At 44.1% G+C, this 13,441-nt stretch overlaps 1 protein-coding gene across 1 annotated transcript in view; it reads right to left on the bottom strand.

The window, feature by feature from the left end:
• Nucleotides 1–1,286: 1,286 nt before the first annotated feature.
• LOC307034282 (sodium- and chloride-dependent GABA transporter 2-like) overlaps nucleotides 1,287–13,441 on the bottom strand; it is a 166,492-nt gene continuing 154,337 nt past the window's right edge. Inside the window, exons 2-15 of the mRNA XM_079673042.1 lie at nucleotides 10,632–10,876; nucleotides 10,165–10,299; nucleotides 8,471–8,611; nucleotides 8,299–8,389; nucleotides 8,064–8,196; nucleotides 6,963–7,097; nucleotides 6,707–6,810; nucleotides 6,133–6,257; nucleotides 5,926–6,038; nucleotides 5,448–5,585; nucleotides 5,188–5,290; nucleotides 3,667–3,767; nucleotides 3,401–3,571; nucleotides 1,287–3,267 (exon numbers count right to left, since the gene is read on the bottom strand). Coding sequence (XP_079529168.1) covers nucleotides 3,121–3,267; nucleotides 3,401–3,571; nucleotides 3,667–3,767; nucleotides 5,188–5,290; nucleotides 5,448–5,585; nucleotides 5,926–6,038; nucleotides 6,133–6,257; nucleotides 6,707–6,810; nucleotides 6,963–7,097; nucleotides 8,064–8,196; nucleotides 8,299–8,389; nucleotides 8,471–8,611; nucleotides 10,165–10,299; nucleotides 10,632–10,876 — 1,882 coding nt within the window. The 3' untranslated portion in view covers nucleotides 1,287–3,120. The remainder of the gene's footprint in view (nucleotides 3,268–3,400; nucleotides 3,572–3,666; nucleotides 3,768–5,187; nucleotides 5,291–5,447; nucleotides 5,586–5,925; nucleotides 6,039–6,132; nucleotides 6,258–6,706; nucleotides 6,811–6,962; nucleotides 7,098–8,063; nucleotides 8,197–8,298; nucleotides 8,390–8,470; nucleotides 8,612–10,164; nucleotides 10,300–10,631; nucleotides 10,877–13,441) is intronic.

Raw genomic sequence — 13,441 nt, forward strand, 5'->3', positions numbered from 1 at the left:
AGCGGCACAAGCGTCAGGAAAAGCGGGACATGTTGTGCTGCCATGGTAAGTCCCTCTGACATCACAACGTGGTACGATCCAACCGAATCAAAACAAAAACAAGGAGGAGGAAGGTGACAGTGGGGGTGTGATTGGAAGTTAGGGGGCGATGAAAATCTCTGCTACGGCCCTGCAGCTCAGTATTGAACACCCTGATGCAGTATCGAGCGTCCAAATTGACTGTTATGCAACGCACCTCCCACCCGCCACAACCCGTCTGTTTCTCTCTGCCTCCCCTTCTCTTCCCCCCCTGCTGCTTCTCCTTTACACCAAACTGTCAAGTGTATTACCTGCAGTAAAAAGACGCCTATAAATACGGAGCAGTGTGTGAGAGAGGATGTTTGATCAGGACAGAGGGATGTGAGGACGGGTAGTTTATCCCGAAAAAATTTACACATAAAATTTACACACTGCAGCTGCAAAACAGTGGCACTGATCCTGAGCAGAAATTAGGCATCTTTCTCACACACACACACACACACACACACACACACACACACACACACACACACACACACACACACACACACACACACACACACACACACACACACTTTGGCTCATAATGTCCTCCGCTCCCTCCCTCTTCCTCTCTCCTCTTTGAATCTGACACTCTCAGCCCATTGGATATTTTTTAATCCCTGACATCTGAAAGCGAGATGTATGCCAAAGCAACCATATGGACATACAACCCCCCCCCACACACACAGTAACCCGGATCACACGTGCAAAGCAGGCTGCATTGACCAAAACAAGTTGTGTGTGTGAACCCGTGTGACGAGCCACGTGCTTGTGTGGGATCCGCCCCCTTCCTACGGTGGCTGGCAGGGGAGGGAATCCAATATGGTTAATTGACAGGCCGAGGCCTTACATAACTTCATGCTTCTATTAAGTGTGTGTGTGTGTGTGTGTGTGTGTGTGTGTGTGTGTGTGTGTGAGTGATACAGCCTCTACACACACTCCTCTCTTGCTCCATCCCTTCACCAGTAATTCCCATCAGGAGGAGAACGCTCCAGATGAACGGAGCGGCAATCACAGCGCTTGTTCTGGTGATGGTTGAATGGCTGATGAAGTGTGTGTTCTCCCTTTTCCCCTTCATCTCACCAGGTGTGTTCCTAGCATCTGTTATCATGACGCAGAGGGAAAAAGCAACATCTCCCAGGTGACAGCTAGCCTCCACTACAGGTATACACACACCTGCACACACACTTTAGTCCACAAGAAATAAACACAGTCAACACCAACGCTTGTATCCACAGTATATATATATATGTTCATTAAAAAAAGACAATAATTGTACACATACAAAAGAAAGTCAAATAAAAGGCACATGTATATACCTGTAAACAGAGCATTTGAACTAGTCTTTGAATAGAAAACAGATGAAATAAGTCTCAGAGGTGGAAAGGCAGTGCAAACAAAAACAGTGTTCAAATGTATGGTAAAAAAAAGAAAAGAAATGTCGCTTTCTGGATTTAGTGAATAGTATACATTCAGCTCTAGGTGAAGGTCTAGTTAATGATATATGAAAGGTAATGCAATTATTATTTTACGCGATTGGATAACACAACTCTACAAAACATACTTGATTTTTCAACATTCACACAATGCATTCTCTTCTAAAAAAACATACCCACTCTGCATAGCGCCAATTTCTTCATGTCCTCTACAGGGCAGCTATTTAAAAATAAGTGTGATATTGGGCTTAGAATTAAAAATGTAAAACAGATTGGTTTGTCTAAACAGCAGCAGCAGCAATATTTCAATATTGTGTAAATAAATGCAGATTTTGTCACATGATTGCATGTTGATAAATAATCAATTGTTTTTTGGTACAGTGCAGAGATATTGTAATAACGCCTTTTATTCAGCAGTAACTGCAATTTAGACTTGTGCATTTGAGCAAGCAGTAAACAAAACAAAAGTTAAAACAACTCTACCTTAAGAATAAAGATAATATGAAAAGGTTACTGCACATTTCAATCATTTTGTCAACAAGTTGATTCATGGCAGTTGTATCTGGGTGTAAGGCATGTTATGAACCATTTAAACTAGGAAATGGCGAAAAGTAATCCAGAAAAATCACTGTGTGAATGCCTGACTCATAGAGTCATTGTAGGTGAGCAGTACCCGAGCAGAACAACACATGTTAAGCATGCAGTGATCTCTCATAGAGAGCAAAGCGGGAGGCCAACTCACTCAGAAATGTCAGCAGGAATAGAGAACATAATAAATCAGCCTCCTGGGCCTCGGATGGGAGCAGTGATCAAATGGTTTACGAGTGATTCAAAAGAAGAGCTCGAGATTGTCAGCAGATAAGGTTTAGGAGTGTTGTGTTTTATCATTTTGGTTCCTGGTTTCAAGGTGCTAAGGGTAAAGCAAGCTGAGTCCATTCAGGTGGCGCTCGCATTAAAGGGGCCCTTTTATGATTCTTCTGAGGTTCATATCAGTATGTAGTGTCTCTGCTGGGACGTGTCTCCATGCTTTAATGTTCAAACAGCTCTTTATTTTCCTCATACTGCCTGTGCTGCAGCACTTCTTTCACCCTCTGTCTGAAACCAGAGCCCAGTCTGCTCTGATTGGTTAGCTGTCCAGCTCTGTTGTGATTGGTCAATCGCTTAGCGATGTCCCGCCCCTTTGCCTATTACGTACAATGTGTTGGACCGCTAGCCAATAGAAGTGTGAGTGTTACATAGTGATGTTACTATGTTCATGAAGTAAACAAAGGAGTCCAATGGAGGCGTCTAAGGCAGGGAACATTGGGATTTCAAACCTATAGAACACACTACAGGAAAGGGAAACCCCCTTTAAAAGGGCCTCTTTAAGTGTGATGTTCCACTTCAGCACGATGGTAAATATGCAAAAACATTCAGATATGTGTGGTAAACAGGTTCAACTGTAAAATGTTCATATTCGAATAATGTTTTTGACAGGCCTCTGTGGTCAGCTTGAACTTATTTAGTGTAGAAATGGGGAGCCAGCCCCTAATTGGCACCCAGCAGCGATACCCTCCAACCCTTCTCCTTCGCCACACCTGATTCGCTGACCAGCATCCAATGTAAGTCCGGCATTTTTTTTTGTTCAGGTCAAACGATCATGGAGGAGGTCTGTGATGGGCTCCTTCTGCTTCTCGCTCAGAGGCAGGGCCGGGATGTAGGGGGGCCCAGAGGGGGAGTAGTGGAGGGCCAGGGAGGAGATTTCAACCGGGTTGCACAGACGACGGAAGCGCTGAGGGGGCGAGGTCAAAAAGTCACAGTTAGTTGATTAAAGAAATGAATTACAAGTTGATATACTAGTTTTTACTTGGGTTAGGGTTTGAGGGGGAGATATGGTAGTACATGAATAAAAGGGAGGGGTTTACCTGTGACAGGGTTCCCGGGGTGGTGGCCAGGGCGTAGATGGCCCAGATGGGAAGCAGGGAGACGGAGGAGAGCGTGAGGAGCCAGCCCAGCGCTGTGGCCCAGGCCGGAGCCACCAGACCCTTCCCCAGGTTTAATGGAGACCAGCTGACCAAGGAGAACACAAAGGTGGCCTGGGGGAATAAAGAAGGAGTCATTAGTCTTTGCATCAGTACAAAATGTGTTTGAATATAAACCACACCCTATAAAGCGGCAGGGGGTCACTCACAGAGCACACGGCCGGGGTCAGGTACTTCCAGCACAGCTTGAAGACGGGCAGGGGGCTGTAGCCGGTCATGTCCCTGATGTTGGAAATGAAGCGCTCGGCTCCTGTGGACGAAAAAAATGAACTTCCTTCACCACAAGAGCTTTGGTTTGAAATCATGGTCTGGATTACGACTGCTTTGTTGTTTTTGGTGGCAGTGGCTCACTATGCTTGGAATACTGTCTCCTGCCAATATCCACCACCGTCCGACTGAGTACAAGAAAATAGACTTGGCAAAGAAAACCTTACTTTGAAGTGACATTTCTTTGTTTCTATGAAGTAGTAGTAGTAGTAGTAGTAGTAGTAGTACTACAATGACAGTAGGGAAGTGAAGTGATAAGGAAATGTAACTTCCAATCCAGTGAGAAAAAGGATTATAATAGTAGGTGTCCCATTCTAAAAAAAAACAAACCTGTGGAGAGAGCATCATAAGAATTTTTCACAACTAAACAAAAATCCCACAGTGATAAAGGTGGTGGGGGGTGGAGGTGAACTCTCCTCCACTGTGCTGCTCCACTCTCCTCCTGCTGCTCCAGCCATAAAAACAGGCTTCCTTGGTATTCATATTTTGCACACACACACACACACACACACACACACACACACACACACACACACACACACACACACACACACACACACACACACACACACACACACACACACACACACACACACACACACACACACACACACACACACACACACACACACACACACACACACACACACACACACACACAGCTAATTTGTTATCACCTGCGCTGGCATAACATTCTTATTACGTTGTCCTGATGCATGGCGCATTCCTCTCATCCCACTCTTAAACAAACAATGTTTCTTTTTTGTGTAAATGCTGTAGAGCCCCAGGTCTGGCTGGGATAGGGGCTCCCTGGGGCCGCCGGCCTGAGACTGAGAGGCGACGGGGCCCGGGGGCTGATTTAGGGCCTGGAGGAGACAGACAGGAGCCTGGCGAGGAGCCAGTCTCCTTACAACAGTGGGTAGCAGCAGCCATGTTAATATAATGTCTACTGACTGCAACAGGAATGCAGGAGGGGGGGAGGAAGTGGAGTGTGTGCGTTAATCAGAATTTAGGAACTGCTTTCATTCATTCTTGGCACTATTCCGTCTTTATTTATTTTCTGTGTGTACTGACAGCCCTCAACGTAAGATTTATTCTGCCTTTTGTTAGACTAATAAGCTCCGGTGTTTAGGAATTTCATTAAATGTTGGCATTAAATGGTCAGGAAGGATGTTTTATACATGAAAATGTGCTTAAGTGAGAGAAAAGATGTGTGTAAAAAAAAGAAGACATCAGAGAACATTTGAGGCTGTACAGGCAGACACTATTCAAATGAAAGAGGACTATATGAGAATAAAGAAGGACAATTAAAGGTGGGTGGAAGGTGAGAATAAAAGGAGACGATTAGCAAGGAGAAAAGGTAACGAAGGTGGTAAGGAGGGGAGGGGAGAAGAGGTCTGTACCGTAGATCCAGCCGATGGCGAGCGACTGGAAGATGGAGAGCAGCAGCAGGCTGGCTCCACTGCAGGAGTAATGGTCGTAGATCTGGAACACATACAGACCCCCCTGGACACAGACATGAAGAAAGAGAGAAGAAAGGACATTATTCAAATAAATTGCGTCAGGTCTTCTGCTTTAGCACTAGCAGTGTTGTCAAAAGTTGCAGTGGCAAAATAAGCCAATGTTGAAGAGCAGGCAAACACAAGGGGTAAAGGTGACTTACGGGCGTGACCATGACCAGGCCGAGCAGGAAGCAGATGATGCAGATGAAGAGCAGCAGCAGCTCTCTGCGGTGACCCCGTCGGATCAGATTAGGGTACAGGTCCGTCACCGACGTCATCAGGGCCTCCAGACTCACAAACTGGGGGACAGAGGGGAGACATGGGGGGGGGGGGGGGGGGGGGGGGGGGGGGGGGGGGGGGGTGGGGGGGGGGGGGGGGGGGGATACTGCATGTAGTGAACAATTGTGAAAATGGTTTCAGTAAAAAATGTGTATCTTAAGCCAAAAGCACGTCTTGTAGAAGTAACACACTCCAATTTGTTAACGAAGACACACAACACACATATTAAGTTACTAAGGAAATGGCACCTGCATTTTACATACTACATCACGTGATTCATCAGTGTGTGTGTGTGTGTGTGTGTGTGTGTGTGTGTGTGTGTGTGTGTGTGTGTGTGTGTGTGTGTGTGTGTGTGTGTACCTGTGTGTCCAGCCCCAGCATGATGATCATGAGGAAGAAGCACACGGCCCACAGTTGGGGTACAGGCATCATGGCAACCGCTCTCGGGTAGGCAATGAAAGCAAGGCCAGGTCCTGAGAGGACGAAAAAATGTACACATTTAATATAAGATATTTAAACAGAATCAACAGACTTCCTTCTGCTGTTTCCACCCCGGCCTCACTTCACCTGACTGGGCCACAGAGGCTATGTCCACCCCCTGCTCTTCAGCCATGAAGCCCAGCACGGAGAATATGGCGAAACCTGCCAGGAAACTGGTGATGCTGTTCAGGAGGCACAGGAGGAAAGAGTCCCTGGAGGGCAACAGGAACAAAAGGCAATTATTTAAGCGTCATAGGAAGACACAGCTTGAGGAAGTGCACGTTGAAAAGGGCCTGTAACAGAATCCACTTGGTTTTTGGTCATGTATAGTGGCGCTGTTGAGTGGTACAGTAAATCCATGCCAAGGGTTTAGTGCTTGGCCCTTTCTGTGTGTGTGAGTGTGTGTGTGTGTGTGTGTGTGTGTGTGTGTGTGTGTGTGTGAGTCTCCAGAGTGTGGGAAACATGGCAGCGAGGGCTTTCCTTTAAGGTGTGGCTGTATCAGTGTGTTTTCTCTCTCCATTCCAGCCATTCCTCCTGGAAGCCGTCTGATCAGCGGGAGCTTACATCTTACATTTCAGTCTGTGTGTGTGTGTGTGTGTGTGTGTGTGTGTGTGTGTGTGTGTGTGTGTGTGTGTGTATGTGTGTGACAAAAGGGTCTCACTTATAGCAGTCGTTGTTGTATTTGTTGTAACTGCCGAGGGCCGTGAGACTCCCCAAACCGATTCCGTATGAGAAAAATACCTGGGTACCTGCATCCATCCATACCTAGAGAAAGAGAAGAAACATGCATTAACACTGAGGTGAAATGAAAGCCAGGAAAGATGAATCAAACCCCCAAAGCCCTGAACTCAGTAGAGAAGAGTATTAGGGCCTGGCAAAGTTTATAATAACTGTACACAGTATGTGTGTGTGTGTACCTGTGGGTCTGCCAGGCGGGTGATGTTGGGTTTGAGGTAGTAGATGATGCCCTGCGTGGCTCCGGGCAGCGTGGCTCCGCGAATCAGCAGCACAAACAGCATGACGTACGGGAAGGTGGCTGTCAGGTACACCACCTGCAATTCACACAGGGGGAGAGGAAGTGGTGAGGAGGACGGCACGGAGACGGAGGAAAACAGCAGGGACGATTCTGGTGAGGTCCTCTAATGGCTCTTTTCCACTGCAGGGCCTCGCTCGGCTTAGTACGGTATGCCCAGGCCTCGTTAGGCCTCGTTAGGACAGGCTCACTTTACGCTGCGTTTCCATTACAGTTTAGGAACTGGGGTAGTATCTATAGTAACGGAAACGCAACCAAAACGGGCCGGGCACATAGTGGAACTGCGCCATAACAGAGCAGAGAAATACTAAAGGAGGGAACCCAGGAAAGATGGAGTCTTAAAACCTGTTGACGGATGGTGGCAGTGACACGAGGATCTATACTGCTGCAGTGGGCTGTCCCTTTTGAAAGAACACTACAGGAAAGGGAATAATACGGCCCCTTTAAATATGTGGACGAGGGCCCTCACCTTGCCTCCACTCAGTCACACAGCTCTGATGAAAAGCCCTTGTGTTAAACTCCTGAGAGGCTACCAGTTCCAGGGACACCGCTGTTTTTACGACCTTGTACTCTCTGCACTCAGAGGAGACAGGGAAATAAAAAGAAGATTCATGTACAGCCGTCTGGATTGTGTTAATGGAGACAATCTTTCAGCAAACGTCTCTGCTTAGGGTATAAAGATTATTTTACACCGTCTCTCCGTTGCATTATGCTTGGCGGGCTGCAGCTTAAATTAGGAAAAAAATGTTTGCAATTAAAAGCAGAATTCTCAGAAAGGAAATCACATTTTTAATAGTCATATTATGGGCCTTATACCAAGACCGGGCTGGATTCAAAGTGAATACCAACTGTTTAATCTCCTATTTATGGACTTTTATAAAAAGATAATTACATGTTCAGAAAGTGTTAAGTCACAGGAGTGGAGTAGGAGTTTTAACGCACATTTGGGTTTCCGGGTGATGGGGTCAGTGTGTTTTCCGCTCACCTTTCCCGTAGACTTGACTCCCTTCCACACACAGAAGTAACACACCAGCCAGACGATGGCGAGACACAGAGCGAGCTTCCAGCTGATTGGACCCAGCTCGTCTAAACTGCTGGAGAGACGGAGTACTTCTCGCCTACAACACACACACACACACACACACACACACACACACACACACACTGTCAATGCATGATCAATTGCACTAAAAAGAAGTAAGAAACCGAGCTACACTCACTCCCAGAACTCCATGACGGAAGAGGTGGCGTTCTCTGGCAGGCTGCTGGCGATGGTTGTCTGGTTGTGGCGTTCAAACACCACACACGCCTCTGCAGGGGAACACACAGCAGGTCGTACACGGCGGACTCAAAATGACACAAAACAAAATTGTACTTGCTGTCTTTACTGACCTGTGTTCCACGTGTTGTTGCAGTGCGACCAGGGCAGCACCGCCTGGAAGCTGTAGGAGAGGTAGAAGAGGGCCCAGGCCAGGATGACGATGTAGTAAACACAGCCATGCAGGATCATCACCTGGCTGGCATAGCCCAGACCTGCAGAGACACCATCACTCATTCACTGTGTCATGTGTGCCTGCCCTTGGGACTGCAGAGGGAAATCAAGCATCTGTTCAAATCTGGCTTAAAGCATCTTTACTCCTTTTACAGAAACTCATGTGTTTATGATTCGTGATATTCGTAATTCATCATGAATAGATATTTGGTCGATTCAATCTGTCAGCAATTCATGCTACAGCGCAGACATACAGAAACAGGGAGAGATGGTTTACACAGGCAGATCGTATCGTCAGCTGATGCGCGACGCACTTACACAAATAAACAAGCTTCAAAGCATTTTGTATTATCAGTTCCAAGAGCTTCACATGAAAGCATCCATTGATTGAGACACTCGACTTGCAGCCCCACATCTAGTATATCTTCATTACGGAAGAATGGCGAGTCTTGTGAGGCTTTTAGTGGGTTAGAGCGTGTGGGCTGTTTACCGAGACAAATGGCTGGCTGTGGTCTCCTCTAATGAAATGCAGGCTTCGATCTGATGATTCCATATTACATGTGAGGCTTTCTTACAGAAGCAGCTCTTTGTTTGAGTGTATACAAACACATTGCTCAAGGACGTGCCAAGTATTCTTAGCATAGCTCATCCCTGCCTTAAAACACATGGTCTTTCTACAATAATCTGTCACAAAATACTGGTAACGTGTGTTTGAGCATCCGCGTGCCATATGAGCAGCACAGATTTGTCACGAAACAAGGCAAATAAAGGCAATATATTCTGTTTGCAATGTGTTTCCCAGGTGGTCAACGTGGCTGCTGCACACCAACTCAACATTGTGGTGTTTTCTGGACTTCATTATTTGAATGATGTTTTAAAAAGTTGATTATTTCTTAAATCACAGCTAAAGTAATTCAGTGCTGCATGTATTCATATCATTTAACCCCTAATTTGTCATTCTGCTGCACCTATAAATAAACACAGTCGGGGATAATGACTGATCAAAGTCCTCTGTGGTTCCTGTATGGGTTGTGGTGATGTGCACATTTCCTTACATTGTATTGCATTTCCACCATCCATGCCAATACATTTCTTCCACCCTCAAGGTTTTGGATCCACTGCACCTTACATAACTCTTTTTTTAAGTGTCCAATAAAGCCTTGATCACAGCCGGTACTGCTTCCCTCGTTTGATGGTGTGTAAAGTGAATCTGTGATGCATTGTTTGGATGGCACGAAACAAATGATGCAACTTCTAAGTGTGTGTTTTTATTGGCAGGCAGGAAGCGTGTTGCCTTCTGCACACTTGACTTGTTTTGATAAACAAGTTGCGATTGAATATGTGCTGCACACGCATGCAGCTTGCAGGGCACGCCAAGTATCCTGATTGGTGATGTGGATTTAGGAATGCTTTGAGCGCTTGCATCAGTACGGTGGATAAATGGGGCAAAAAACACGGGAAGAACCAAACAGGCAGATGTTGGCTTTTTCAAATGTTCTTTTTAACATACATTTGGTATTTGAACCTCAGGGACAGCCATAAACGTAGCTAGGTGCATGTAACGTCTACAGATGACATGATTAGATCAGCGTACCTCCAAATAAGGGGCATATCTTCCTCCAGGCGCTGACCCCCCCCAGGCTGGTGAACTGTCCCAGTGAGGTCTCCATGAGGAAGAGGGGGATCCCGCACAGCACCAGGAACAACATGTAGGGCACGAAGAACACACCTGGACGCACACACACAAACAAACAGAAGGTGCTGTCTTATGATTGCATTCAACACAATAACAATGAGTGTTATGAACACATTTATGAGAATATATATCATAGGTGTAAAAATACAATTATCCCCAGCTCTAACAAAAACCTTGCACATTTTCATCCCAAGTCAACTAATCAATCAATCTTTTTTTAACGGCCTATATCACAAATTACACCTTTGTCTCAGGGGGCTTTACAGCATACGACACTCTGTCCTTAAACACAAAAAAACCACCCGCGGACCAAGACACCCCACAATAAATAGGACAATATTTCTCCCTGCTCCCTAACACTCTACCTCCTCCGTTCTTGTAGCAGAGATAAGGGAACCTCCAGACGTTGCCCAGGCCGATGATCTGCCCCGCCACGGCCAGGAGGAACTCCGCCTTGTTGGCCCACTGTCCCCTGGCATGGATGCTGTGTTTGGAGGCTTTTATCCCGTTGGGGAGGGTCCCTTGGTGGAATGTATTCAGCAGCGGGTCTCCTTGCTGTGGAGGCAGCTGGTCGGCCATCACTGGTTGTGGCAGAGACACACACACACCCCTGAATAAAAGAAAAAACAATAGTATGCATAAGTTGTCAGATGAAGTTGTACAGAAAAGGAGCACGAAGCAAGTTTCACACACATCTTTGCAGTCGGGTTGTTACACAAGAATTTGGGTGTTTTTTCTGACAGTTGGTCTAGCTGCCTCACTTATCTGTTCTGTCTCAAGGACGAACTCACATGGGTGTGCGTCCTTTATCTGCAGCCTGCAGAACTCTCAAGGACCAATTTTGATGCTTTCCGTTTTACCATCTGCCTGAACTGAAGGCTATATTTATCACAACACTATTTCATAAAATACACACTGTTTTAAAGACTTAAGATGTTTAATTCAGTCAGACAATAACAGGTGTAATTCAAGCTGCATTTCACAAATTGGAACTGAGGCATTATTGATGCTTTTTCTACTACTTTATTTCCTTAAATGACTTTACCTCATTGTATTTCTGCATGTAGAAATGTCATTATATCCCCCCTATCGCACTTTTGTTATTGTTATTTTATATGTGGCTCATTTCCTGGTATGTTTAGAACAAAAAGCAGACATACCTTTTATGTGTTTTGTCTTTCATATTATATGTTATTTCCATTGTTTCAATTCCATATGGAAGCAGGGTTTGCAGCAGGGGTTGCTGAGGACGTTTTTTTAGCAACTTTGTTCCTTTTAAAAAAAATAGTTGTGAACGTTTATGTACCTCGTCTCAGTTACTCTCTCTCTTCCTCCTTCTCCCCCTTCGGTGCCATGTGATACAACGACCACGAGCCGGCTTTCATAAGCAACCCTTAATTCTCATCGACAAATAATGAATGAGATATATATTAAAATTACATCCCGTGATAACGACATGCTAGCAACACATGGGCTAATTTACAGGTCCTGTTATCCACAGTTCGTCGTAGGTTACACATGTAACACTTTCTAACGATTACGCTATCTCTGCGGAGGAGTGTTGAAATTATGATCAAAATAAATGAAAATATGAATTGAAAAACAGGTAACCTGTTATTAAATATTCACTTGCTATGACGAATGAAACCATAAATCGCAGAGAATTCGACATTTCTTTGCCTACCTCAGTGTTTCCTGTAGTTCTCTGCACCGCAAACACCCCCCCTCACTATCGCTCAGATGGTTTAATCCTGACCAGTCTGACGCGTGGATGCCATTGCCAATGCCAAACAGCAATAAAAACGTTATTCAACGATGACAATTCAGAGTTACAAAACAAGATTATTATTTGTTTTACATAAGAACTAATATTTACGCAATTGTAATGAACTTGTTATAAATGATAAATAATGAAAATCCCAAAGTATTAACAAATATTTGCAGATTATAATGATCATAATAACCCCTGGCAGCTGGTAAAGGTGGAGCTAATTGAATTGTATACATTGCAGGGTAGATTCATTTAAATCATGATGTATTTACATTTTGTGTGAATAATCCAAATCGGCAGTGTCACCAGTAACTAAAACGTGTAAATACATGTTGAGGAACCACACAATTGCAATATTGGTAAAGTAGAAGTATAAAGTATAAACATTGAAATAAAGTAAATGGTTCAGCCTGGCACGTAAATGCATACCAGCAAAAGAAGGTTACTCAATGAAGTGAAGTGAGTTTTACACAACCACATCATTTTTTTGCTAATGCTAATCTATGCTTAACTTGCTTTATATTATAACTAATAACAATACAAAAGTATTAAAATAAAAAACTACTTAAAGTACTAAAAGTATATAATTATTATTATGATAATAATAATACCCTATTAAGGTGGAGCTGATTTAATTTTTGAATAAATGTACTTTACTTGCCACCATCATCTTAAGATAGATATAATAATAATTATAATCAAATAACAGTTATAATAATATGAATAATAATACATTATTTCTCAATAATGTGTGTGAATTTATTTTAAATATTTGGTTTTTAATCTTTGCATTTATAGTACTTATGAATTGTAATTGTGTTCTGTTGTTTTATTTGGGTGTGTTTATGTTTATGTATGCTAATATTTTCCAAGATTAGCACATGTTGTGTTATCTATTCAAGCTGCTTTTAAAATCACCAGATTAGTTTATCTTATGCATAACGGCCATTGCTGAGACTTTAGGTCCCTATTGTGGACTCTGTCCTGTAAATGGTCTCAGCGTCTGAACCATTTAGACCAACTCCAGCTGCTTTTAGCACATTTTATGGGCTGTGTCATTGCCTGTGCTCATTCAGCTGAGCATTTATAGCCACAGTAAAAAAAAAAGGCTCCAGCTAGTACTCTGCTCCATTCAGAAAATTGCATTCCACTGCATGGACATATTAGGTTATATTAGTAGGTGTTTAAATCACATGCAAAAGTAATCATTGTCCTCTTGACTTGTAGATATATGCACACATGCATACATGTGTTTGGACTTGGGTTATATAAATAAATAAACTTGCCTTGCCTTGCCTACGGCAATAGCGAGAACGGGACATCTTGTCCTTTTAATTATGCAATAAAGTTATAATACCCACCAATACAAACCGTCAACAAGCAGAGCACCTAATGTACCAAACA

This window comes from Notothenia rossii, assembly GCF_949606895.1.
Source record: "Notothenia rossii genome assembly, chromosome: 3".
Taxonomy (NCBI): Eukaryota; Metazoa; Chordata; class Actinopteri; order Perciformes; family Nototheniidae; genus Notothenia; species Notothenia rossii.